Source organism: Excalfactoria chinensis, chromosome 6 (assembly GCF_039878825.1).
Source record: "Excalfactoria chinensis isolate bCotChi1 chromosome 6, bCotChi1.hap2, whole genome shotgun sequence".
Taxonomy (NCBI): domain Eukaryota; kingdom Metazoa; phylum Chordata; class Aves; order Galliformes; family Phasianidae; genus Excalfactoria; species Excalfactoria chinensis.
The window spans coordinates 9,551,939-9,578,552 of record NC_092830.1 but is presented as its reverse complement, the minus strand read 5'-3'; the positions used below and the strand labels follow the sequence as shown (position 1 = coordinate 9,578,552).

General features: G+C 38.1%; 1 protein-coding gene across 15 annotated transcripts in view; it reads right to left on the bottom strand.

Annotated features, from left to right (window-relative positions):
• LOC140253758 (protein FAM13A-like) overlaps positions 1–26,614 on the bottom strand; it is a 212,353-nt gene that overhangs the window by 77,143 nt on the left and 108,596 nt on the right. For all 15 annotated transcript variants that reach the window (XM_072339572.1, XM_072339569.1, XM_072339561.1 and 12 more), the window contains one exon: positions 1,385–1,450. In XM_072339572.1, coding sequence (XP_072195673.1) covers positions 1,385–1,450 — 66 coding nt within the window. The remainder of the gene's footprint in view (positions 1–1,384; positions 1,451–26,614) is intronic.

The following is a 26,614-nucleotide window of genomic DNA, read 5'->3' as shown; positions in this document are numbered from 1 at the left end:
ATTGTGACTAGTCTGAGAAAAGTATAATCCCTAAAAATAAAACTTTCCATTTGGTTATTCTATTGTGAACGAAGCCAAAAGCAACAGAAAAAAAGTATCAGTATGAAGATTTCCCTTTAGCATCCTGAGTATTTGTTAAACACCAGCATACTAATTATCTGCATGGTTAAGACTTCTTACATTCTGGGTGTCCCTGCGTCAAATTAGAACTGGAAAGGAGGTAGTGAGATCTGGAACATATTTTTTTGCTAATACACAGCATTTGAGTTTCACTTGGTGTTACATCCTGCATTATTTGTTTTGTTTAAGCTAAAGCATGATTTTCCTGATGAAATTACTATAGCTTCCAATAAATGAGATTTTAGAATGTTTATATATATATATATATATATATATATAAAGTAAAAACATATTTTTATACTGAAAATTTTTTGTGCAAGGGCATACTTTGATATGTAATCCTAAAAAGCAGCTTATTTAGAACCACTTGCCTTATACTTCCATTCATCTAGCTAACAAGTGATAAATTGAATATTTCTATTTTCAGGATGTTTGGCAGACAGAGGGTTAGTTAAAACAATATTCAAAAAGTAAAATCCTGAATAAAGATAATATCTAAAAATCAGGCAGCACAACAAATATTCACAGACTTGAGAGCATTTCCTGGGACAGCTTTTAGTCCCTGAACAGTGGCATATTTTTCACATTTTTATGACTGCAAACATTTTGCCATTGAAATTTTATTGCTTCACTTCTGAGCGGTAAAGATTTATAGTTGGTCCCAGAAGTATGACTAACACGAGGGTATTTTTCTCAAAGTCACTGAGAAGTCAAAGATTAGAAAAACATTTGCAGTGACCATTTTTGTGATTTTAGCCTTTGCTAAGATGTTGAATAGAATTTGTCTTCATAATTAGCCCTTTAGTTGCAATAAATTAGAATCTTTTGTGTTGAATGATAAACTCCATCCAGCTGAGAAACAGTAAAAGAGATGTATAATAATTAAACATAACACTCTATTTCTTCAAAGAAATTAGTCTTTTACTTTGTACCTGTCATTTATTTAAGAGGCCTCACCTTCAGTACCAATACTATGATTTCCATGGAGAACATTAGTAACACTACACACTTCAAAATACCAGCCACTCCCTCGCACTCTGGCATTCCAAAAAATGTCCCTTAATCCAGAATGACCGAAACCCTGGTGCAGCTGCTTTTCAACCCCAGAGAAGCTTTAATTCACAATAGGATTTCTAACTGGAGTGCTGTGGGGACTTCTTCAGCTCTGGCTCATGACAGTGCATGGGAGCTGGGTTTACCACATGCCTCACCATCCCATGAAGTTTAAAAATCCTATCTGCCATCCCTAAGGGAAGCTTCTTACCTGGCAAGTGATATTCTGGAGATGACCATGGGACAGCCATACCAACTTCTCTTGGAGCGCTGTGATCTAAAGATAAGAGACAAGGGTCATAAATACATCATTTAATAAGGAGACAAGCTCTGCAGCCTTTGCCTTATTAGCCACCTGGAGCTGTCAAGCTGCTGCAAGGCAAAATTTTGAATATAAATGAATGCTGCATGTGATTGTCCCAGATTCATCATCGTTTCTCTTCAACTTCCATTTACCTCCTCTCCAACTTGACAAGAACAAAAGACAAAACCTAAATATGGGGGAAAATGAAAAGATTTCGGCTGCTCATAGTTTCCACAACACCAGAGCTCTAATGCTACCAACACCTGAGATAACAACACCTCAGGGAAATCCCCCTTGGTAATGCAGCCACTGTTATTTCAGGTAATACAGATAATATTTAGGTATTAAAAAACTGCTAGGTGCTCTGAGCAACTGGTGGTGAAAGAATAACTTCTTTTCTCTCAATTTGATGTGATTCTTACAGAAGAGTGATATTTTATACTGTCATTATTTTTACTGCTGATTCTTTCCAATAAATGTCCAAGATTAGGAACAAGGCCAAGAGCCAAATTTCACATGCTAAGGGTTAGGAAAAACTCAGTAACATTTGATTTTCCTCATCACTGCTTCTTTTGTATCCCAATAATCCATTTTTGGGACAGATTCTAATTTCAGGCGCAGTGTGGGCATCCCATGGTACTTAAGTAAAATCTGTTACTGTGCAACATGCATGACAGTCAAGTCTGGCCCTTCTATTGTACATGGAACATTTGCATCAAGTTATTTCCATGGCTTTTGATAATGACTACACTTTCTTTTATATATATATATATATATATATATATATATATATATATATATACATATATATATATATAATTTATTTCTTTATTTTTGCCTAAATTGCTTTTCATTCCACAGATGGCAATTACAAAAAGCCCTACCATATTGAACTTCCAAAAATAAACTTGTCTAAGGTTACATACAAATGCACCACAAAACAGAGCACTATCACAGTCCCTATTCTGAAGACTTGGGCCCTGCCTTCCTTGCTGTCCCAGCAATGAAGGGAACTAGTGATGTCAGAATCTAGGTCAGACCCAAGAGCAGAGGACCTGTGACACTTTTCCTTAACTCCACAAAGCCTGCTGTCATGCCAGCTCTTGGCTTGCACAGAGCAGAGCCACCGGGATGAGGCCAGTTAGTAAAAACAACCTGGGTTTGCTCTTGACCAGTGCTGTTTCTTTAAATATCTTCAAAGCAACTTTTAGCATCTTCACAAAGACAAAATCAATTGTTTGCCAAAGTCTTCTCTTAAAGAAATTGATTATCTCAATTTGTCCCAAACTCCAATTGCTTTGTTTTCAAAGGGCCAATCTAACCTCTGTATGGTATGTACATGGTTTTTTATTAAATCCAGAGGCAAAGCACCATGTCCTCTTATTTTATATCACCAGCACTTCCCTTAGTCACAGTTTTACTTTAATGTAGTCCCCCAGTCAAAACAATATTTTGCTCATAGCTAAGGAATCCCTAGAAATACACCATTTCCTTTTTTTCTTTCCATGCACCTAAGATAAATGTAACTTCCTGTTTTATTTAATGGCATTCAGTTTCAAAATGTTAAGTGCTGGATAAATGTAGGTTGTTTTGTCTCACTTGGATGTTCACAGCACTTTCATTTTGACTTTTCTCCTACTACTAACTAGAATGTCATCCTACACTGCCTTTAAGATCTACACCTATATTTATGTAATGGTTTCTAGTGTTTCAGATCCAGCTCCAAGATCTATTTATTTCATCTTTTATTTTAAATTCTTCTTTTGGTTGTTTCTCTGAGGAGTCAGTTTTGGCTTCTTGGTTTACTTATGAGTGGTCATTATATTCTTTTGTTTATTTGTTGCATTTTTTCCAAAATTTCTCTGAAAGCTAAAATACATATTATTATTATTATTACAAGGGTATTAGTAACCTGGTGCTTGTATTCTTGCTTTTCAATTCAGTTGTCTGACTCACGTAATACTTATCTGAGAAAAATATATATTTTAAAAGCTGACTTCGAAAGCTGCACTGGTATAAATCTGCAGAACTTCCTTGCAAGCAGCAGCACTCTGCCAGTCTCTTAAATCTACAGCAGGTCACGATTTGGCCTAAAGGTATTAACCCTTCTACTTGCCTTTAGCACACAGCTCATTAAAAAGAAAAAAAAAAAAGATGAAGTCTTTCCTAGACACTTTATTCTCCCAAATAACCACCAGAAAATTAAAATTTCCTTCTTTGTTTCTGGCTGCTGCTATAATGATTCTTTTCTTTCCTAGCAGCACTAAGAATGCCTCATTTACCCTTATCTGGCCACAGGTAAAGACACTCACCACAAGCTTGTTGTCCTGCAGCATTTCTGTTCTACTTACTCAACATCCCTTTGCACCTTTAAACCATCTCCACCCCCACTGGAGGCTACCAGCTTCTGATATTCTACTGCTGTTCTCATCAAGTGCAACAAGAGTCTTCAAATCTCTAAGCCAACTACGTTTGTTTCAATAAATCAGGAGATAATAACACTTGGTCTAATTTACATCAATGAAATCCTACATTTTAAGTGCACAGTACACAAAACAGCAAACAGCAATTCACTATTTGTTTGCCATTACCCCTTCAACTTCTTTCCACACATCACAATAGCTTTAATGCTGCTGGAACACTAACAGCTTTGTTTGCCATCCTGTCCTCTCAAACTGTTCAACATGAAAGCTATCTCAACAGCTGCTTTGATTCCTGTACACCTAAGCCACTTTGCTCTCAGCACTTTATTAAGCTAACAATAATTAAGAGTAGTTTGATTTTCAAGTAAACATAAAATTCAACACAACAAACTTGAACTGAAAGAGCCATCAAACTATATCAACCCATCTCAAAGAAAACCATCAATATATGAAAGAAGTTCCAGTAAGGCAGGCAGTCCTATTTTGCAAATGAGTACCAAAATATTTCTTCCAATGGCTGTGTTATGTATCAGCATGAGTTAACCATAAGATAGTGCTCGTAGTTTGAATGGCATCTATTCTACTAGCTAGGTTTTCCATGCATCCAGGTGGCAGTTCTCAGTTCGCATAACCTGGGGAGAATTTAAATTGGAGGCCTCTGAAGACATACCTACGCATGGTAGCAGTAGCCCAAGGCTGTACAGAGAAAGGTGCACATCATAACATTATCATGAAGAACATTTTAAAAGAGACTGTAAACACTCATGAGTAGGGGCCATGTTTTACTTTGCTCCTACATGAACAGTGAGGAACAACAGAATTTTGGTAGTGCCTTGACTCTCCAGGTGCGCATCATTAGATGCTGTCACAACACTGTTTTAAACAAATGTCTTCAGGAAGTGTGAAGACCTCCCGTCTAGATGAAAATTTAGTGGTATTTTTTTTTTTTTGTTTGTTTTTATTTCTATCTGGATAGAAAAACAATTCAAATGGTAATAAAGATTACAGAAAGGAGGAGAAGTGAAAAAAGCAAAAAGGCAAAGGGGTAGCAGATGTAACTCTCTGTTGAATCTGAAATAAAAAAATAAATGCTTGCTAGACATATTGGTAGTATCAGAAGCACAGGAAGATCAGATGCTGACACTCATATTTGAGCTGATAACTACCTGCATATTTAAGCCAAAATCACACTGTCCTCTGGAACATCCAGCCTTCCTGTAACCACTGAAAAGATGTTTCTGTACAAATTACTGCAAGTTAAAAGGCCATCAACCCATTTCTTCAATAGTTCCTATTTCAATCAGCTATTATAAGTGAGATTACATTAATATTAATTTTCTCAATGACTGATAAATTAAATGAATTTCTTGTTAAATGACGTGCTATTGTTTCAGCAATATTGTTAGTGATTACACCTCCACAACTTCCTTTATCAATGCAACAGCAAGGGTCTGACTGGTAGGATGCTTCTGAAGTTATTCATATCATGGGCAGTTCTAGTAAGATTCCTCACTAGGTTTTTACAACTGCAGTAGTTCCTAGTATGATTCTGTCATCACACATTTATGAGTTCAGTTTCACAGTACAGGCACTATCCTAATTCTTCCATAAGAATGTGGGCTGCGCATGCAGCTTGCTGTTTATCTGAAAGCGAAGTGCACAGTTTTACTGCACAACATAGTTTAAACAAGGTCAGGGTGTCAGCTTTCTACAGGATGCTGTGGTGAAATGGACTGTAAAATGCTCCTGCTATGTCAGAGAGGGAAGAAAAGAATATTCTAATAACCACACTCAACAGAAGGTAGAACCAGAATTTTAAACACATGATGAGGATTGCATTTCTCCCTTGGAATTCAGCATAACTGTTACTTAATACATGAGGAAGATCAATTACTAAAGCTTTATTTTCCTGTACAGAGTAAATAGTTTCAGGGTTTCTTCCTTAAGTCTCAAGATTATTTCTAGCTACTCAATGTCCAAATGGGAAGATACGTACCGAAAAAACCCACTCATCATCTCAATAGCTGCACTATGAACCACCTGTCCATACTAAGCCATCTATTTACAAGTTCTAGCCTCAATGGCAATGGATTGATACCAAGGAACTGAAGCTACAGTTGACTGAAGTAGTTAAAATATATTATAATTATATATGCTCATATTAAAATAAGCATATGACAATAAAAGAGTCAGAACAAATTAGAGAAGCTCCGCTTTCTCTTGCCATCTACACCACCAACTATTCCAGCTACATTCGAGGCTGCACATACACCATTCATATTTCATGCTACACGCACTGGTAGAGTTTGTTTTTTTTTCCAGTTATTGCTGTAACACATTAATGTTTTTTACTAATGTCGTGATACTACTGGTCTTCATCAAAGCAAAGGACTATTCAAAACAGCACAGTATCTCTGACAATCATTAGCTTAATATAAAAACATAGCAAGCCTTCACTGTGAGTTCCCTAGCAAATCTTCAAACTACCAGAACCAGATACTCAATATTTAAATTTTACAGCCTCTTCTAAAACTTACACCAATGGACCCACCTTTATAATACTGTGTTGAAACCAGTCGATTTTATTTATTTATTTTTTAACTGATAATCTTCTGCAGCAGCATTCCACAACTTATGAAAGTTGGGAAAAAAGACTGCTTCTTTCTAGCTTTTAGTCTATTTCCAAATACTCTCCCCTTATGGAAGAAACATTTAATATCCCCTTCCTACTTCACTGCATGTTTCCGACTCATTATTTTACAGATTCCCTTCTTTGCATCCTTTCAGTTATCTTTTCTCCAGCACAAAGACTTCTTGTCTCCTTTATCACTCATGGTCCAAACAGTTTGAAAAATGTGGTAAGCCTTGTTCATCTCCTTGTGTAGTTTTTCAACGTTCTGCTTTAACTTTTCTGCATGGTTTGCAACGGCAGCAGAATTCCATCTAACAATTAAGATGTGGACACCAAGCAAACTGACCCATTATCAGAATTGCCTAAAATAGCTTAGAAGTGATAACAACCTGTTCTGCACCCTACATGTTACATGTACATCAACACTGGGTTACATATACACAAGGTAGATAGAAAAAAAGAACCCTACTTCATTAGTCACCTTACAGAAAACACAACTGTAACGTTAAAAATAATCTGCAGTTCACCTCAGAAACATTACAGGTTGCAAACATTTTTCCATAGAGTGCGATTAAGTTTAGTGCAATGAATATTTACCTATATTGTCAACTGAGAACTGGTGGGATGCTTGTATAGGGAATAATTTATTTCCTTGAAAGCCTGTAAATAAATCCTCCCTCAGAATCAGCTTTCCTTTATTATTTCCCCTCAGTCCCAATAAATACCCTTTAAAACCTCTCACAACAGGAGAGGCCACAATGCAGAATTTAAATGGTAGTCACAGCTTCTAGGAACTCTCCAAGCAATAACTTTTTTTTTTTTTTTTTGCAAGGAATGAACACTATACAAAAGTACTGAAAAACGTGAGAAAAATATCCTCGAGCTCTCTTGAAAAACAAAGTGTTTTCTACTTAAAAAAAGCAAACAAACTACATGCAGCCTTATAAGAAAGGAAAGGAGAAAAAAAAATAGCAACCTGAAGGGGTAAAACACAGAAGGCACAACAATGCTCCAATTAATCAGGTATAGGCAACAATAAAAGATGGAAATGCTATCTAAAATGCCCCTGTGGTCAATAAGAACCGGTTTCCAGACACAGATAAGAGAGCTGGGGTATTAACTGTGCCAACAGTGCCCTGCTTGCTATGCCAACAGAATAACAAAAATGGAAATAATGTCTGATTGAACTGCTCATGACTTTCCATGAGATATCAACTGTACTAACTGCAAAATTTCCAATGGATTCTCTGAAACTTTGCTTTGTAACTAGCTGGTGTTTTATTTTTTCATCATTTTAGAGCTGCAATGTGGGGATGGAAGTAGAATTTACAGCCTTGCTTTATTCTAGTTTGTGTTTCAGAGACTGTGGTACTGTGGTACAATGCAGGGTATTGAAATCAAATCAATGAAAGCCTCATGAAATAATTGACAATGTTTGACTTTAAATTACGTAAATGCTGAAAAAAAAATATCTGAATTTGGACTTTTTAGCTTCAGAATACATTTTGAATATAATATTTCAGAATGTTGCTCCAAAAGTAACGTTTCCTGTTTTATTTTGTCACACCACTATGTTAGAGTTGCCTGTTGAAGGTATGGCAGTAGAGGATGAACCTTGCCACCAGTATCTCACTAAATACAGTTGCCATGTGACAGATGGTAGCAGAAGGGCAGTCTAACAAATGGTGTCTGACAAAAAAGTGTGTAGCAAGAGCGTGTTATTGAATTCCTCCATCCAGAAAAATTTGCACCCACCCACATTCATTGATTCACTGCTGAACTGTTTGGCTGGAATTAGCTGGATGGTCACACTCAGATCTGTGGTTAGCATCTCAGTATCCAAAAGGTGACCAGAAACAAGCGGCATTTCTCAAGGACTGCTGAAGGGACTGGTGCTATTTAACATCTTTGTGGGCAATCTGGATAGTGGGATTGAGTGCACCCTCAGCAAGCTTGCAGACAACACCAGGCTGAGCAGTGCAGTTGACACACTAGAGAAAGTGGATGGCATTCAGAGGGACCTAAACAGTCTTGAGGGGTGGGCCCATACCAACCTCACTAAGCTCAATAAGGCCAAGTGCAAGGTCCTGCAACTGGGTTGGGCAATCCCAAGCACAAATAGAGGCTGGGTAGAGAACTGCTTAAAAGGAGCCCAGAGAAGATTATTTGGGGATGTCAGCTGATGAAAGATTCACCAAGAGATGGCAATGTACACTTGCAGCCCAGAAAGCCAACTGTATCCTGGGCTGCATCAAGAGAAACATGACCAGCAGGTCAAGGGAGGCAATTCTGCCCCTGTACTCTGCTCTTGTGAAACCCCACCTGGAGTACTGCGTCCAGTTCTGGGGCCCCCAACACAAGTAGGACATGGAGCTGTGGGCCTAAAGAGCAGCCCCGAAGATGACCAGAGGGGTGCTGAACTAGATCTTAAAGGTTGCTTCCAACCCAAACCATTCTATAATTCTATGACTGTACTCATGGAGACCAAACCAGTAGACGTGAGCACAGAAAGGTCGGACGTAGTGTGTTTTAAGCAATGGCAACAGAACTGTGAATGAGAAGTCATGTTCTGGACAGCCACATGTGACTGTCACATCACAAAATGAAGACTACCTTAATCAGCTGGAACACTTGAATCAGCAGATTACAAACAGCAAACTGTATAAAGAGCTGAATGTTGGCTTAAATGCACTGGAAATGATGATGGCAATACTGGTGTATCATGGAGTTTGTACCAGGAAGGCACCTATGAATGCTGAAATGGCAACAGAAAGAGCCCTGCATGCAAGTTAGTCTGGACCTACTGAACAAGCTTGAGGCTGAAGATGACAGTTTCTCGGATCCCATAATTACTGGTGATGAGACTTGGTGCAACCACTGCAAGCCAGATTTAAATCAGTATGTCCATGGAGGGGCAATGTGTGAATTCCTGATCAAAGAAGAAGCTCAAGACACAGCCCTAGGTAGGCAAAGTGACGTGCACTGTCTTCTAGACAGGACAGGGGGTGATCCTACTGGATTTCCTGTAACTTGGACAAGCTACCAACTCTGATCATTGCACTGCAGCACTAAGCTGAAGGCTCAAACTTCCAGAATCAGGTCAGAGAAGACAATCTTTCTCTTGCAACATGATAAGGCCAGGCCCCATCCCTATTTGAAGATCATACTAATCTTGACTGGGCTATCCCACTACACTCACCATACAGTCTGGATTTGGTGCCTTTTGACTTCCATCTGATCAGGCTGATGAAAGATGAACTGCATAGGCAACATTTTCCCAAAAACAACTCTGTCATAGCGGCTGTGAAACAGTGGGTCACCTGTGCTGGTAAACATTGGATAAGCATGGCATGCAGACTCTTGCTTATCACTGGCAAAAACGCATAGCTAATGGTGATGACTACAATGAAAAGTATTATTTTTTAGCTGAGATTTTCCTCTGTCAAATAGTGTTACTGTGCTCTTTTTATCTGTTGTGGTTTCCATGTAAATAAACAGGAGGCATTACTTTTGGAGTGACCTGCATATTAGTCTATAGAGTAATCCAACACGGAAGGTAGACTTTATTGAGCTGGGCTGTAGATGGGTCAACAGCCAGAGCTCTATAACACGCTGAAGGTCCACATTCCTGTATCATAAGTGGTGCTCCCAGGTGTTCTTTGGAATTACAGGACAACAGTCCTAAAACAACAAAGCAGCAGTTGCTCTGATACTAGTTGCCAGGGCTATGAAAGCCAATAAGTAATTTCTTCTAAAATATACAGAATCCCAGGCAGCATGCCGTTGCCAGTGCTACTATAAAGCAATACAATATATGCATTTATCCAGCTATCAGCCAAGTGAGATGGCAGATCATGACACATTTTTTACCATTAAAATGCTGGGAAGCTACTTAAATATCAATGCACTCATTATGAAAACATCTTTTTGGCATTTGCTTCCAATTATGGCTTCTGCTTTAGCATGACCAGTTTTCTTCGCTGTATTCAAACGTGATGGCTATCTGAATGACTGAACACGATTATGGAAATGCTGGCTCACATCTCCCAAAATGGGTATTTGTGGAGAGGCTGTCAATTGGAAATATTTATAAATCTATCAGGAGATAAAGCACATTTTAAAAGGACATCTGTGTACAAGATGCAGTCAAAATAAACAGTACTATCATGCAGGCTCATTGGATGATGCAGAAGAGGTGCAGTTGGCAAGCGTTATGTTGCTTTAACAGTATATGGTTCAGTTGTATAATGCCACTGCCAGTCCAAACTGTATCATTATATGATTCTATGAAATATGAACTTATTAAAATAGACATTAATTTCTTTTCAGAAACCAAAAAGCTAAACCCAAGACCTATTATCAAAGAATTTTTGCAGTATGAAAACAAAAGCTTTCTTTGCACAGACACAATAGAAATCATAATCACGTCTATCATCCAAATGGTTTCTTTTAGAAATGAATTTCATAAATTTTGAAACAGTTGTGCAGAATTTAACTTCACAGAACTATTAACACAAAATAAAGCATTAACACCTACTACTCTGGCTTTTTTTTAAGCTATTTGCTGGTTTTATTCTAATTGCTGCACTTTAATTTTTTTTGAGGGAATCATCCTCATTAAACAGGTGTATTACAAATATTTCATTGCAAAAGGACAGAAGGCTTCCTAATATATTTTAGGCAGCACTCACCGCTGATAATCACTGGAATCATTTAAATTGCAATGCCAGCTAATTTACACATGCTAAATCAAACACTGTAACTAGAGGTTCTGTAGCAGTGAAAGTTTATTTGCCTGGAGTTATCTCTCTGATGCACTCCAGTACATGGGGTAGAGATATCCTATCTGATTCTCAGCAGCACAAAGAATATCTCCTCTTCTTCTATTGTAAAACTGTAAGACAACACCAAATTCCCTCCCAAATCTATCTGTCTATATACAATATTAGACATTGTTACCTGGCAAAAATACTTGAAATCTGAATCTAAAGCTTTCAAGATTTGTGACTATCAGGAAAGAGAGACAACGAAATCAAATAACCAAAATTCTAAACCCATTTCTGCAATACTGAAAAAATGCAACTGTTTTTTTTATCAGTTTAAACAAAGAATCTTGGAATTTACAACTGCGTAGTTCATGCAGTCAAAAGCACAGCTAAAAGCTAGGTCTATTAGACCATGTTTGAGAGTTATGCTAATTTTGTACACAAAAGGTTAATACTTTTCATTATTTCTCCTAAGACAAGAATTCTACATTCACCATTTGGTTGGTAAATGATAAAGTCTGTGAGATTACATTTTTCTCATAAAGCCTAAATAATTCAAGAGAATTAGAAAACCAAACTGATTTGTATAGACAGCCAAAGAATGAGACTTGGAGTATTTGAGGCCAACAAAAGTATTACTTCCAGATGCTCAACTATCATATACTATTTTAGAAATGCACATAAAACTGAATGTGCATTAATGGCTCAGTGTTTGAAAGAGTAAAAATTAAAATCGTTGGCTTTTTCATAGAAAAAGTCCTTCCTAGTCCTTGGCAGATCAGTAGAAATTAGAAAGGACAATGGTAAAAAACACAGACCATGTTCGCAATAACTAACTAGTAGCAAATTAAAATGTGAAACCTGTCTGCACTTGTTTCAGCTACCAACAAAAGAGAGGCACTAGCGCTGAATTACATTTTGTGCAAATCATGCAGTTTTCTTTTTAAACACAAGATGATTCTGAATTAACCACACTAGATGTTTTTGGCTGACTGGGGATCAAGTTGCCCTCTTTTTAATGACAGTGTGACAGAGTAAGAGAGGTAGGTGTTCAAGCTACAACACTGAAACAGGTGTGCCCACAAGATGCGCTCCCCTACATGTTTCTATGAACAATCCACTTAGGCAAACAAGAGGGCACTGAGGTGGTAATCACAGTGATCCCAAGCTGAAGTTTATGCTAATAAACTAAACAAGCTATGTTATACTGGATTTCCTTACTTCTCATCAGGACCAATGTAGAGAAGTGACTTCTTCCATCTGATTGCTGCACAATTCTTATGGACAATGCCTTTGGCACTCTATGGAATGAATTCCTCTTCCATAATATTTTTCCTTCAAGTAGAGCAACCCCTAATGTACTGAATCGCGACTAACAACAACTGTTCAGTACATCTAACCCCTGTTCCCTCACCTCACATGGTTTTATCCAGAACCACACAGGTTCTGCCACCAAGAGAGTTTCAGAATTAAATTATTCAGCCCCACAGCATGGGGAAAGGCACTGGAGCGTCTTACTCCAGGTGTCTTTTTAGCTAAGAGTGACACTACCCAGAATGACTATCGAAGGCAAGACTTCACCAAACTTCACCATGTTTTCAGGGAGTTTTGCCTGGGATTCTTTCACCCAGGATCTGCAATGAGAATTAGCGATATTTTGTGGAAACTCAGTCTACAGGATTCATGGTTTTAGGCTGCAAATCAGCTGACTGAGGTACTCTGCTACCATGGTCAACCTGAGTTACAATAAGGAAACAATGGGCAGCTAATTAACTATCACGAACGGGATGCATTGAGAAAGGCAGCCCACCTAACTGGGAAACTGAAAAATCAGAAGGTGCACGGAATAGATTGTGCTGAATAACACATACAACCATTAGCAGCTCCCTGGGGTGGATGTGTCACGGCACTGTGACATGAAGCATGATGTAGTGACACGTCAACACAATGAAAAACCTTCCTTGAATTAAACACAAGCTTAGAAGCCCCTGTCTCATAGAAAGAGAGTCATGAACCCAAGCTAGAAATGATCACCAAGAGAAATCTTACTCCCAGGAGGTAAATATACCATTAGGGTCATGAACCTTAGCTGCAAGTTTCTGGCTATGGTGTTTGGTAATTTACCTCCCAGGAACACAGCCAGGTTTCTGACTCAGGGCAAGAGCACGCAAATGTATTTCATAATGGTACACTCAAAACTGCACACAGAACAAGGCAGAAAGACAAGTCTTGATGTGCAGCTGAGTAAGTGATTTAAAGAAAAGAGGATACAAGATTTATCAGAAAAGGTGGCAATTGTAAATACAGAGCTACCCCCCTGGGACCAACAGGTATCATCTGGACATAAAAGGAACGAGTCTGCTAACATTCAACACGTGACCAGAAAAAAAAACCAAAAATGGAAAGTAAAACGACACTGATGGATGAAGAAAAGCTCTTCTCTGAGGGAAGAGAACTAAGAAATAAAGTGTATAGTGGAAGTTAGAAATAATGAAAAAGTAAATGGTTATGAACAGCAACTTCTACATTAAGAGTACAGAGTAGTGAAAACAAAGTTTATGTGGGTTTTTTACACTTTTGGTGGGAAACTGACTCTGAATGTGACAAGACCAGCTACACATTTAACTGGTAATATCAAATATGGACACAGTAATCATGGAGGAAGTCTAGTGGAAAGAAAGCACTCAGAAAAGGACAGTATAATAACAAAGGTCAAGGCATATGTGAAAAATGGATTAAAGTTCAAAGGAGTATCATGTGTTAAAGAGCAGTTTGAAACTAATTAGCAGAGCACTCTAGACAGGTCAGTAAGGTGTGGTCCTAGGGAAGCGACATTCTGGGCAAAAAAAGAAAAAGAAGAAATACATTACTAGCACTATATTACCAACTAGGCAACAACAGTGGTGACAGTAACTGCAACACAAGAAGGGAGAAAGGAGATAAGTCACAGAAAGAATAGAAAACTTTCACATCCAGATGAAGGATCCAGAGAAGACAGTGAACGCTATTAAGTAATAATATATGTGTAGCAAACTAAAACAATAGCATATGAAGAGCAATTTTTAAAAGGGATTAATAAAACGAGAGAAAGAATTTAGGGTCAATAAATGATGAAGCTATTAAGGAAGTGCCTAGAGAAGATAAAGACAGAGCAAACAAACAAACAAAAAAAAGCAATTTCTTGCATGCGTTTTTGGTAGAGAAGACTAGAAAGATTCCAATGCTGGAATCCAGCTCTATGCTGGTGAATGAGAGACCCTATCTCAAATCAAAATTCATTATAGAAGATACTGGAAAAGGCTTTCCAGGAGCAAATAAGCGTTAACAATTACAGGTCAGTGAGATAGGCATATTGGTGGAAACCATTTTTCAGAACAGAATGAGTAGACAAAAAGAAAAATGGATTTATTGGCAAAGAGAGAAACAAATTTTATCAAGGCAGTTGTATCTAATTACCTAGCAAAATATTTTCCAAAGACACCATCATTGTGTCTAGCGACAACAGAAATCCAGATAATACTTATAAATACAAAGGCATTCAACAGATCCTTAGCCAAAACATCTGAAAGAAAGAGGTGACAGAACACAAATAGAGAAAGAACTGCTGGAAACTAGTGAAGAGAAATATGTTTTCCTAGCAGAAGTAGGTGAACAAGGTGACAGGTAAGATTTAATAGGCAAAACAGATCAGCAGGGGAAAAGAGAGAGAGAGAGGTGACACAGTTTGCTTTAATCATCTTCAGGGTCACAGACAGACTGACCTCTGTACTGAGCCATCCAATGCCCAGTTTAGTAGGGCACATTGTCAAGAGTAAAGAAATATATCCATACAGACAGCATCCCCCTTTCATCTCCAAAGGCAACCTATGTACATATGCTTGAATTTATGTTTCATTAAAAAAATAATATAATAAAATAATGATAATAAAAGATTTAAATAATCAATGACCAATGATTAAATATATATATATATATATATATATATATATATATATATATATATATATATATACACAGTCACAGGGAAATATATTTTTAAGCCACAAAGATTGGTTTAGTACCTTCTGTTCAAAAGATCTGGTTTGATGAAACTGAAATATTAAAGGAATTGATTTCATGTTTTAGTTCAACTAATATCTTAATTTTATCATGTGCATTTTAATTAAAATGACAAAGGTCACCTCTCCAACCACAAGAAGATGCTCGGTATTTAAGCCTTAGTGACCTTTCAGATCATCCACAGCTAATATTTACACAAGACTTCGAAAAATCTAGCCTAGGAGGAGAAATCCAAACCTTTTTGATTTTTCTTACTCTGCTTACCTATCCCTTCTCCATTCTAATTAGCATTTCCTTCATTATCAAACCTGTTCTTCATTTATCCCCAGATCTCAGATACCCTCACAGCTGCTGTGTTGAGACTTATCTATCTTCAGTCCTCTGACAGTGCTCAGAACAAAAGTTGAGTAGGTGCAGGAGAAGGTTGAGGACATAGATGCTGCCAAATTTGATAGCCTTTTCTGCCCACACGTTGCAGTCAGGCTGAGCCAAATAGCAGAGGATTGGCTGGTGTCAGTCCACAGGTTATCCTCTGCCATAAAACTAACATTTAGAACTGGCAGCACTGAAACAAATGAGGTTTTATTTCCTTCTATCCTTGAAATGGCAAAATTCAATTAAAACTCTATTGCTGAAAAGTCTCAAGATTTCACTTCTGAAGAAAACAGAAAAAAAAATAAAAAATGATTGATATCAGGTCAAATGTAGTGCACCCTAAAAGGAGAGCGGTGCATCCTAGTTATATCTCCATAAAACCAGTAACTGCTCCTTTGTTCTCCTGCAGACCAGTAGTACACTAGCTCAAGAAGGCATCCCACTGAGCAGCAAAATACCAAACAGAATATTTGCCTGTCTCCCCTGACTTCCTCCCTCAACTCCCTTCTTCAGCCTGACTCTCCTCACAAAGCCCTGCACAGGAAGACAATGAACAACAGTACTGATCACACTCTGGCTAAAATAGGTTTACAGACACAAATCTGCCTCCAACTAGAGACTGAAAGAACTAGTAGCAGACCTCCAGTTCAACAGCTGAGGACTAATTGAGCATATGCCTAAAAGAAGACCTATGACTATGAGACAAGGGGGCCCAAGAGCCTCCTTTGATCCCTCCTGCACAGCAGTGGGCTGCTCGATGTTATCCCCCCTTGAGCAGTGATGCCTGCACAGGCATCCTTACACCTTGATATCTTGATGCTTTGCTGATATAGATACTCGATAAGCAACTAGTGGTTTGGTTCATATTTTGTTAGCCTCACTAAGATCACACCTTTGATTATAAGCTTCATTAACCTCACTAAGGTTATATCTTAGATCTACTGTGTACACACAATCCCTTAGACACTAAACCACTGACCAAGACTGGGACAAAGAGGATTCAGCTGCACCTAGGCTCCTTATCGCCACAGTTAAAGGAGTTTAGAAAGCAAGAGAATCCACTCTGAACCTCATGACTCAATGGGAGGACCCCCTGTATGTGCATGTTTAACCCAGTCCTCTATGCAGTAAATAATCGAGTGTATCCAGCTACCTCAAACCTTGCTAAACGTCTGCCTTAGTTACAATTTAAGCTTTGTTAAACCACTATACTGTATCCACATTATGTCAGCAAATATATTCTGGCTTCTCTCCCACCAGTTCAACAGAGTGCAGTTCTTTTCCACCCATGACACTAAGCCCAGAAAATATTGAGGAACAATAAATTTATCCACTCTGTCCATAACAAGGGTGCTGGAAGTAGATGACCTTTAAGGTACCTTCCAACCCAAGCTATTCCATAGCTCTAAAACAAATCGCATTATATATATTACATACACTAATTTCAGAGAGGTTTTCCTTCAGTTCTGTCAGCGCAAATCAACTCTATATCCAACAGAAACTACTACGAAGTTAAAAGAAAAAACAAAGATCAACAAGAAATTTTATAGTAATATAAAGGAAATCTCTAGTACACAAAACTAAAAGAAATCAATTTGAAGTACACATTTTTTCCAGTGAAAACTTAAAGGCTATAAATACTTTGCATTAGCAAAACAGATGCAGCACTTACATTTTTAAAATAGCATAAAGTCATGCATTTGTTCCTTCTTCCTATTCATCTGACACTTGTCTTTACTGTGCATTAAACATGTGATAAATATTATTTTAATGTGACAGTGGCTGAAAAGATGCCTAGGGATCCTATATCAATGTGCTTCATAAAATAAAAAATAAGAAGCACTGTTAGAAAAGATACACAGATTAACACAGTAGTCCAAGCTACACCATTTCTTTCAGATGTTAACACAGCAAACTTCATGATGAAAATCACTACAACAAAGTAATTAATTAATCCTAGATGCTATAGAAAGATTCTAACTAATTTCAGTGGCGCTGTTAGTAGGCGTTAACTATAATGTCAATTTGTGTCCAGTTGTATTATTTGAGTAACAAATAAAGTCAGAAAAATGCCTACAAGATATTTACTGGGTATGTAAATCAATACTTCTCACTGCTAGAAAGCTAGCAGTACATTGGCAGTAAACCAGCAAATTCAAGGCATCCCAAATACAATGGTATGGGGGAAGTTGCTTTGTTTTCACATGCTATTCTAACAACTAAGTTATATATTTACAACTTTCATGGGAATTATTGATGGGCACAGGGAAGATAACACATGCCTGTATGTATCTACCAGGAAGAAATAAAGAATTCTCCAGTTTTGGTAGATGGCAATGAGGAAGTGCAGAGGCAGTAGATGTAGCCATGGAAAGAGAGGAACCAGGCCTTTACTCACTTAATGGACTGCAACAACTGGCTATCTGAAACTGAGGGTGATTAGTGAGAATCATGGTTCAGCTCTAAGGACATTTGGTACATGTGATATGAAGAAGCCATACTCATGTCATCAACTTTTTAGAAGCTCAAACTCAGCATCACTTTTTTGTCAATGCTGATTTTACAACTGTTTCAGTTTTCAAATTAGGAAATATGAAGTATTTCTGTGACATCCCCTTTAAATACTGAAGAGTTTTGAATCAAGTTTGTCTTCCTGTGAGACCTCATCAGACTTCTAAAAGCCTGCATAATTCACAGCTTGCCGCAGCTTTAATTCAAATGCAACTTTTACATAGAGAAAACTCTCCAATCAGACAAAACCATTCAAAACATTCTCATAGTTATATCAGCACAAGATGACAGCACTACCATTCAACTAATTCCCACACCCTTGGAGACTGCTCCTTCTGCTCTATTAGTTTACACAGCCACACAATATACCTTCTTCAATAGATTCTTTTAATAGGTACCTGAAATATCACTTCTCTAGCTACCCATCAATTCTTGAGAAGCCTGACTGCTATAATCCCTTGAACTATGTTTTATCATGGGGAAACAAGCCTTTTCATGCAATATAACATCTGCAGCATTAAGCTTAACATTAAGCTTGTCTTAAGCTGACAGCAATAGACTTGTGAGGACAAACACTTCTCACTACCATATTGTACCTCATTTCATCAAAAGCTTTTAAGATGACTGGAGAGCACAAATGCAATTAAACTATTTACATAAACTTTTAATCTGAGCCCCAATTGTGGGACATTAAGTTCATCTCTTAAGCTGAATCTAGAGCATCTGTACAAGGCATGTGTGCTTTCAAAGAGTTCAGAGAACAAACTGCCACCTTGTTTTGCAACTATTATATACATGTGATACATGTTATCTCACTGAAAACATCAAAGATACCTATGTTAACTGTTAAGGTTGAGGCTTCTATTTCCCCTTTTCTTTTTTCCTCTATTTTTTTCCTTTTCTTTTCCTATTTTTTTTTTTTTCCTAATAAAGAGGAGGCAGTACTTTGTACTTTGGAGAAAGCAATTTCAAGATACTTCCTAGTCCCTGCAGTCTGAGTGAGCTTAATTCACACAACTATCCAATGTGTTCACCACTACTGGCGTTAACAAAGAAAAATGTATCACTGAAGCTAGAAATGTCACTTGGGAGCTCTCTGCTGTGAAAGTTTCAGTCTAGTAAAACTGAAATGCTGATCTCAGAGGCCCTAAAAGAAATATAGATACACTCCAGAGAATGTTGTGACTTAATAACGTTTCTGACAGGTTTGATGAGATTATCTGAAATACCAGAATTTTCATCAAATATTTCTCTGTTGCTAATCATACCTTATTGGATGAATATTACTAAAGATTAGGAATTTCTCTAAAGCATTAGCAAGACATAACAATAACTGAGACAGCAATGCAGAGTTTATCTAAGATGAAAATATTAAGTGCGAGGAAATACACTGTCACATTATGCTATAAAAGAAGTGGAAAAGCACAATCAATCCATAGATATTTAAAAACCAGTAAGTACCAGAAGTAATCACTAACACATATATGAAGAACAAGGAACAAGAATGATTTCTTCCCATGCTTACTTGCTACTTGCCCCCCCTAATTATTCAGCATACATGGAGGTTTGCCAATCTGCACATACAGTGTAAATCTCATTCTTTTAGCTGAAATAAAAGCAGCAACAAGCACAGCAGTAGTACATACAGCTTTTCTTACAGTTCAAAGAAGTACAGAAGGTATGATAACTGATATCCTTCCTATAAATCTGAATTGCATTTAAGGAAGAGATAGGTTAGAACTCTATCATAGATTACTGAAGATAAACAGAAAATAGGGAGGTAGTTAGATTCTAAAATACAAACATGTTAGTGTTCTGAAAGGTTGCAAAAAACATATACACCTAAGTAGAAAACAGGTCAATACATTAATAAATCAATTCTTACAGCATCATAAATAAGAAGAGGCATATGGGCAAAGTAGGTGTGCTTTTATTTAAGCAATAAGAGAAGGAATTTATAGCTACGCAAATCAAAGCACAGCACAACTGTATTACAGCATCACAGATAACACCACAAGCAGTTCCCACGCAGAAATAATTTCATTACCCAGAATTCTTAGCATCCATAATTTCCACTTTGCAGGCAGAAAGAACAGAGAAATGATTTATCTGTTATGTTATGAGCCAGGAACCGATTACACTGAACTCACTTTCCTAACACCATTTAATATACATCCACCTGAGCTAACAGCCTTGCAGGGTCAGGATGCAGCAGAGCTGAACTTGAAAGGACTGCACTATTTCTTGATAGAAAGTAAATGATGTATTCTCCTCTATTGCCTTTGCAGGTCATGTCTGGAAAATGAGCGTGTGTTCACAAGCAGAGGATCAGGCACACAGATACCACCATACTGTTGCAGAGCAATTTCAACCACCTTTTCAGTTTTCAGCTTTTTCCAGAATTATTTAGTCCACTTCAACACAGGCCTTGTACTGTGTGTAACAAAGTATTACAAGGGATTACAAAGGCAGTACATGGTGGAACCTTAGATTCTCTGAGAGAAGAAGCAATGCTACAGCTATCTGGATAGTTTTCACTTTGCTAACCTTGTGAATGTTTGATAGGACAGCTTATGGATTTACTATGTTACCCTTCTCTGCTGTTTCTAATACTTACAGTTACATGACTATGCCCATATAGTCTGCACAATCTTTAAAACCTATTTAAAGCAGACACAATTCATCATTAAGTGCTTCACACTTTGAGCCTAGTATTTAGACAACATTCAACACTTTTTCTTTGCTTTAATTAATTTCCCTTGCTCTCACTTACCAGCGCTGTGTTTCACCACATAAGTGAAAGATGAAGTTCTAGAATAGAACAGTTCAGTCTGAAGGAACCTTGCGAAGCCATCCAGTCCAACTGCCTGAGCACTTCAGAGCTAACTGAAAGTTAAAGTGTGTTACCAAGGGCAGTAGCTAAATCCCTTCTCAGCACAGACAAGTTTGGCGCAGCAACCACCCTTGTAGGAAGCCTCTTCCAGTGTTTGACCACCCTCACAGCAAAATGAGTTTGCTTAAAGCCCAGTCTGACCCTACCCCGACACAGCTGAGATAAGGAATACAAAAGTCTTGATCATGCTAGAGAAACATGCTTGATCAAGTTGGGCACAAATAGTTGCTACTGTTTTAAAAGGTATTGTCATTCACATGCAGTGAATTAGGTTTAGAATATGTGTCTAAGTGCTGCAGAAAGCAGTTTCAGCAAAGCTCCTTACAAATTAATTTGGAGCCTAAAATAGGTGGCTGTATGCTAAGTGGTAGATGTGGCAGCTGGTACATCTTAAGGTTCACTGTAGGATCTCTCGGGGTAAATAGTTTATTTGTCTCACAAAACTTCACTAAGACATTTTATTTTTTTTTAATTCATAATTCATCATCCTGTCACCCAGGAAAATATGCTGACATTAAGTGGTGTTTAGATAACATTCAACAATTTAGTGCAAACTCGTCCTTTTACATGCATGAAAAACAGAAAAAAACAACCATCTTGCTTAATCTCCGACTTTCCAGCACAAAATGTTGGATGAATACTCTAAGTATAGGGAAGGCAAACTGAAAAGGACCAAACAACTACTAGACAAACTCTAATCATATAAATAAGACTAATTATACAGAAGGAAAATCTTTTCAATTGAGTAAAATTACTGAGATGTTAAAACATTCCTCCTATTCAATGAAGAAAAACCTTCATACCATGCAAATAAACAACTGCATGGATACCAATGATCTAATCAAGCTGATTTTTCTATAAATAACTCCCTTTCCCTGTCAAAGAAGAGAAAATGTTAATTCCGTTTCTGTATATTCGAGACCCACACAGATGCTGTTACAGCTTGGGCCTATGCCTTGTAATGAAGTACACAGGAGAAGAATAAGAGAGAAATTGCAAACTGAAACTGTACTCCAGGTGTAGTTTGTTAAGCAGCAAGAAGAGGCAGCAAATAAGATTGGTAGGCTACATTTAAAGCCATAGTTGCTGCACAGAACTAAGTATATCAGCAAGGCTGGGAGTAAATGTGTACTCCAAATTACTTCTAGCAAAGGTCCCAAAACAAGAGTTTATGTTCCTTTATATGGAGGATGTGTCACAGACATGATTCAGGTCCTCCACACTCCAACAGCTGACCATCCTCCATAAATAATTCCCCACAGCACATCATCACCAAGCAGCAGGCTTCTTACACTGTCAGATTTTTCTGTTCACCTACTCACAGTGTACATAAAAAAAGACTGTTCCTTGTGATAATTTGTTTGGCTGTGGGACCCTACCTGCATTAGTTCAAAATAGCTACTGGGTAATCAGGGTGAAATTTGACTGGTAAGAATATTATTCCAATGGTACATTTAGATATTACAAATTCCATAAGGAAATGCCTGCTAATATTATTTGAAATCTCATTCTCATAATATTTGCACTGTAAGTGAAAAACCTCTCCTGCATTCCTATCTGTTATGTAGCTTCCATTATAATAAGCTAGAAATGCTGATCAGTAAGGCAGTCGGGTGTAATTTATGAGATCTGAATGCTTATTAAATTCTAGCATTTGTATTTAAGAAGAAGAGAGAAGTCCACACCCACAAAAGAAAATCTTAACACTGGGAACATAGTAGCCTTGAGAATCCCAACTCCTATCTACACATTTTAAGGCTTATCTTTTTTTCCCCAAAAAACTGGCAGCTACCAAAGTGCTATAAAACAGTGTAAACCACACTAGATTTCTAGAGAGCCATTTCTGTCAGCCACTGGAGTTACTGAGAGCTGTCACTGACTTGCGACACAGTTGCTGCCACAGCTGGAGGGTAGGCAGAGGTGCACTGGAAGTCAGTCTGCACAGCATGGAAAACAGAATGAGGTTTCACAAAGTAAGATACATGCATAACATAATCACTGGTAACAGAAAAAGTTGTTTTCACCAGGTTGTCAAATGAGTAGAGCATACAATACATTCACCTCCCAAACTTCCTAAATTTTGGCAGCCTACCACCCCAACCACTCATACCAAATGCTCCTATGGACTCAATACTTCATAAGAAAGAATGAAATAGGCAACAACTGAAACACGTGCTGTCAGTAATGCTACATCCTTGCTTACAGTTTAAGTAAAACACCAGATAGATACCATAGGATGTGGCAAACCTTGAAAATTGCCCTGAAAATGGACAGCTATTCCTAGACAGCTAATAAGATGAATGCACGCATAAAGCAACATTACTGGCAGCACAAGAGTCTCTTGAGAGCAAGAATCACTGTGGAAGTACACATTTTTTTGGTGACCACTGTGGAGAGCTCCTGCTCTCTGTGTTACCTTCTGACCACAACTGGTGCAACAGGAGGGAAAGCAGAAGTAAATTTATCTGCTCTGGTTCCTCCTGTTATATTTTTCCTTCCTCAAACAAGCACAGGACAAAAATTAGAACCCTCATATCAGGCTTCACTGAAATCTTGGAAACTAACAACAGAAAAAAAGGAATTGCTTGTAGACATACAATATTTTTGGATATGAGGAAAACTTCTTTACAGAAAGGGCTGTTAAAGCACTGGAATAAGCTCCCCAGGGAGGCGGTTGAGTCACCATCCCTAGATGTGTTTAAAAACTGTTTGGATGTGGTGCTCAGGGACCCTCAGAATGAGAGTAGTATGGTTACGTTGTGGTTGAACTGGTTGATCTTTAACGTCTTTTCCAACCTCAGCAATTCTATGATTCTAGATTAAGAACAAAAAAGCAGTGTTTCATTTTTCTTGAGCATGAAACATGTCAATGAGATGCACTGAGGCAGCCCTTCACTGACACAGCATGAACAGCAATATTAGAACAGTGTAGATATCCCTCTACTGCCTGCACATGGTTAATCACCACAGACTCCTTCACTCTGTACTGAGTCTGACAGAAATCACTGCCTTAGACAGATCCAGATTCCCGGGGAAAGCCATGTGGAATCAGTGTGAGCAAATGTGACCAAAGAGTTATTTCTGTCTCAGCAGGAACTCATCTGATTGCTTATGGGGCTGAAAAGATTAATGATATGGGGTTATCCAGCACCGAAGAGTCAAGGCTAATTCAAAAGATTTTCCACTTGACATAGCAGTGCTTTTTCAATCTACTTTCTCCAAGCAATAATTCTAAACTATAAAATGAACCACTTTAGAGCTCCTAACAGGTGAAAAACATGCAATATATTGCAGAAGTCAAAATACTTATCCAGTATAAACTTATGTTGAGATTGTGCGTGAATTTTGTTGGCTTTTTTTTTTTTTGTTTGTTTGAAGACTTTGCTTCAAACCATGGAATTTCTCTTAGCAAATCAGTGCCTCATTTAACCTTCCCGCTGCATCATCATGCTTGACTTGGTGACATTGTTCTACAGTTCCCAAATGAATTTAAAACCGCTTCAGACATTGGTTAGAGCACTGTGGGTGACACCAAACATTTTTACCACTGTACTGCATGTCAGACCAGACTGTAGCGTTATGTTGTAGGTACACTGATACAGCATGGTAATATTGGAAGCACAGGGTGCTTTCAGCACCTCTTGCAGCGTTGTCTTGACACATGGAAGAGATGGTTGCTTTCAAATTACAGACACGTCTACTTATTATGTACAAAGCCTTGAACCTGGCTGTACGCTAGATCACAGAGCGGACAGAAACAGCTTTGCTAAAGCATGCTGACAATTTACCAGGGATATTGCAGAGATGACTAATGATTACCTCCAACTTGTTGATGCTTCCTTAGCCACACAATTAGCTCACCCAGCTGCTTCTATAGAAAACGACAGGATTTTGCTGGGCACTAGCAAGTAGCTGGCAGAACGTCTGGTCTATTATGTACTGTTCTTGAGTAGTTTAATTTATGGGGCTATTTTAGGTCAGTGCCACTTAGAGACACAAAGGAAACTGTCAGCAGCTTTTACCTGTGCTTTTGTAAAAATCGGTTTTCACTTATGAGATTTGTCTTGTATTGGTTATAATGATATTCCCTCCCACCCTCTCATCCCAGCATCCATCTACTACTTTTTTATTATGATAAATATCACATATTCCTAGGTTTGAGGTGACTGATTTTTTAACTAGATTGCAACCAGCATAAAGTACGTTCCTACATGCAAGTTTCTGCTGGCACATCTGAAGGCCCATATTTTAACTGAAATTTAAATTCCACTTTGATGACTAGGAAATGTAAAGACCACAGAGAAGCATACAATACATCATGTCCAAAAAGAAAAAAAGAAACCTGAAAATACTGGCACAATCATAAGCTTCCACAGATGGAGTTTAATGGAAACTTCTTAAAAGGTTAACTGTCACCCCAGACCATATATAACATAAATGAAAAAAGATGTTCATGTAGCCAACACCTGATACGTTTACAACAAGTAAACGGCTACACCCCTAACTCAGTAAAACACCATTTCAAGGGTTTTATTTTTTTCTTGAAATGGAAATCTGAAAAAAAAATTTTAAAAAGCCATAGTCCACAGAACCAGCTGGTCTAATAGCTAATAGGACACCAGTGCTGAACATGAGAGGATGGCACAGTAGAAATTCCTCTCCTTTCCACAAGAGAATTCTGTAGCCCCAAGGGTGAGCCAGCAGATACATGCTTTAAACTGCACATATGAAAACCTATAATCGTAGAATCACTGAAGTTGGAAAAGACCCTTAAGGGTCATCCAGTCCAACTCCCCACTGTTAACAGGGGCACCTACAGCTATAGATCAGGTTGCTTGTAGCCCAATCCAGCCTGACCTTGAATGTGTTCAGTGAAGGGGCATCCACCACATCTCTGGGCAAGCTGTGCCAGCACCTAACCACTCCTACTGAGAAACTTCCTTCCTTATAAACAATTTTTAGCTCCCCTCTTTCAGTTTAAAACCATTTTCCCTTGTCCTGTCAGAACAGAACCCACTAAAAAAGACTGTCCCCTTCCTTTTTACAGCCTCCACTGAAGACACTGTAAGGCCACTCCTCATTCTCCCCAGAGACTTCTCTTCTCCAGGATGAACATCCCCAGCTCTCAGCCTGTCCTCCTAGGGGAAATGTTCCATCCCTTGGGTGATTTTTCTGGTCCTCTTCTGGATGTGCTCCAACAGGTTCACATCTCTCCTGTACTGAGGACTCCACACCTGGACTCAGTATTCCAGGCAAGGTCTTACAGCACAGAGCAAAAGGGCAGAATCATATCCCTTACCCTGCTGACCATGCTGTTTTTGATGTAGCCCAGGATACAGTTGGTTTTCTGATCTATATATGGCTGGGTTTCTTGGCTCACATCCATTTGTACCCCCAAGTCCCTTTGATAGGGCTGCACTCTATCCCAACATTACCTCAGCTTTTACCAATAGTGGGGGCTGCCATGACCCAGGTACA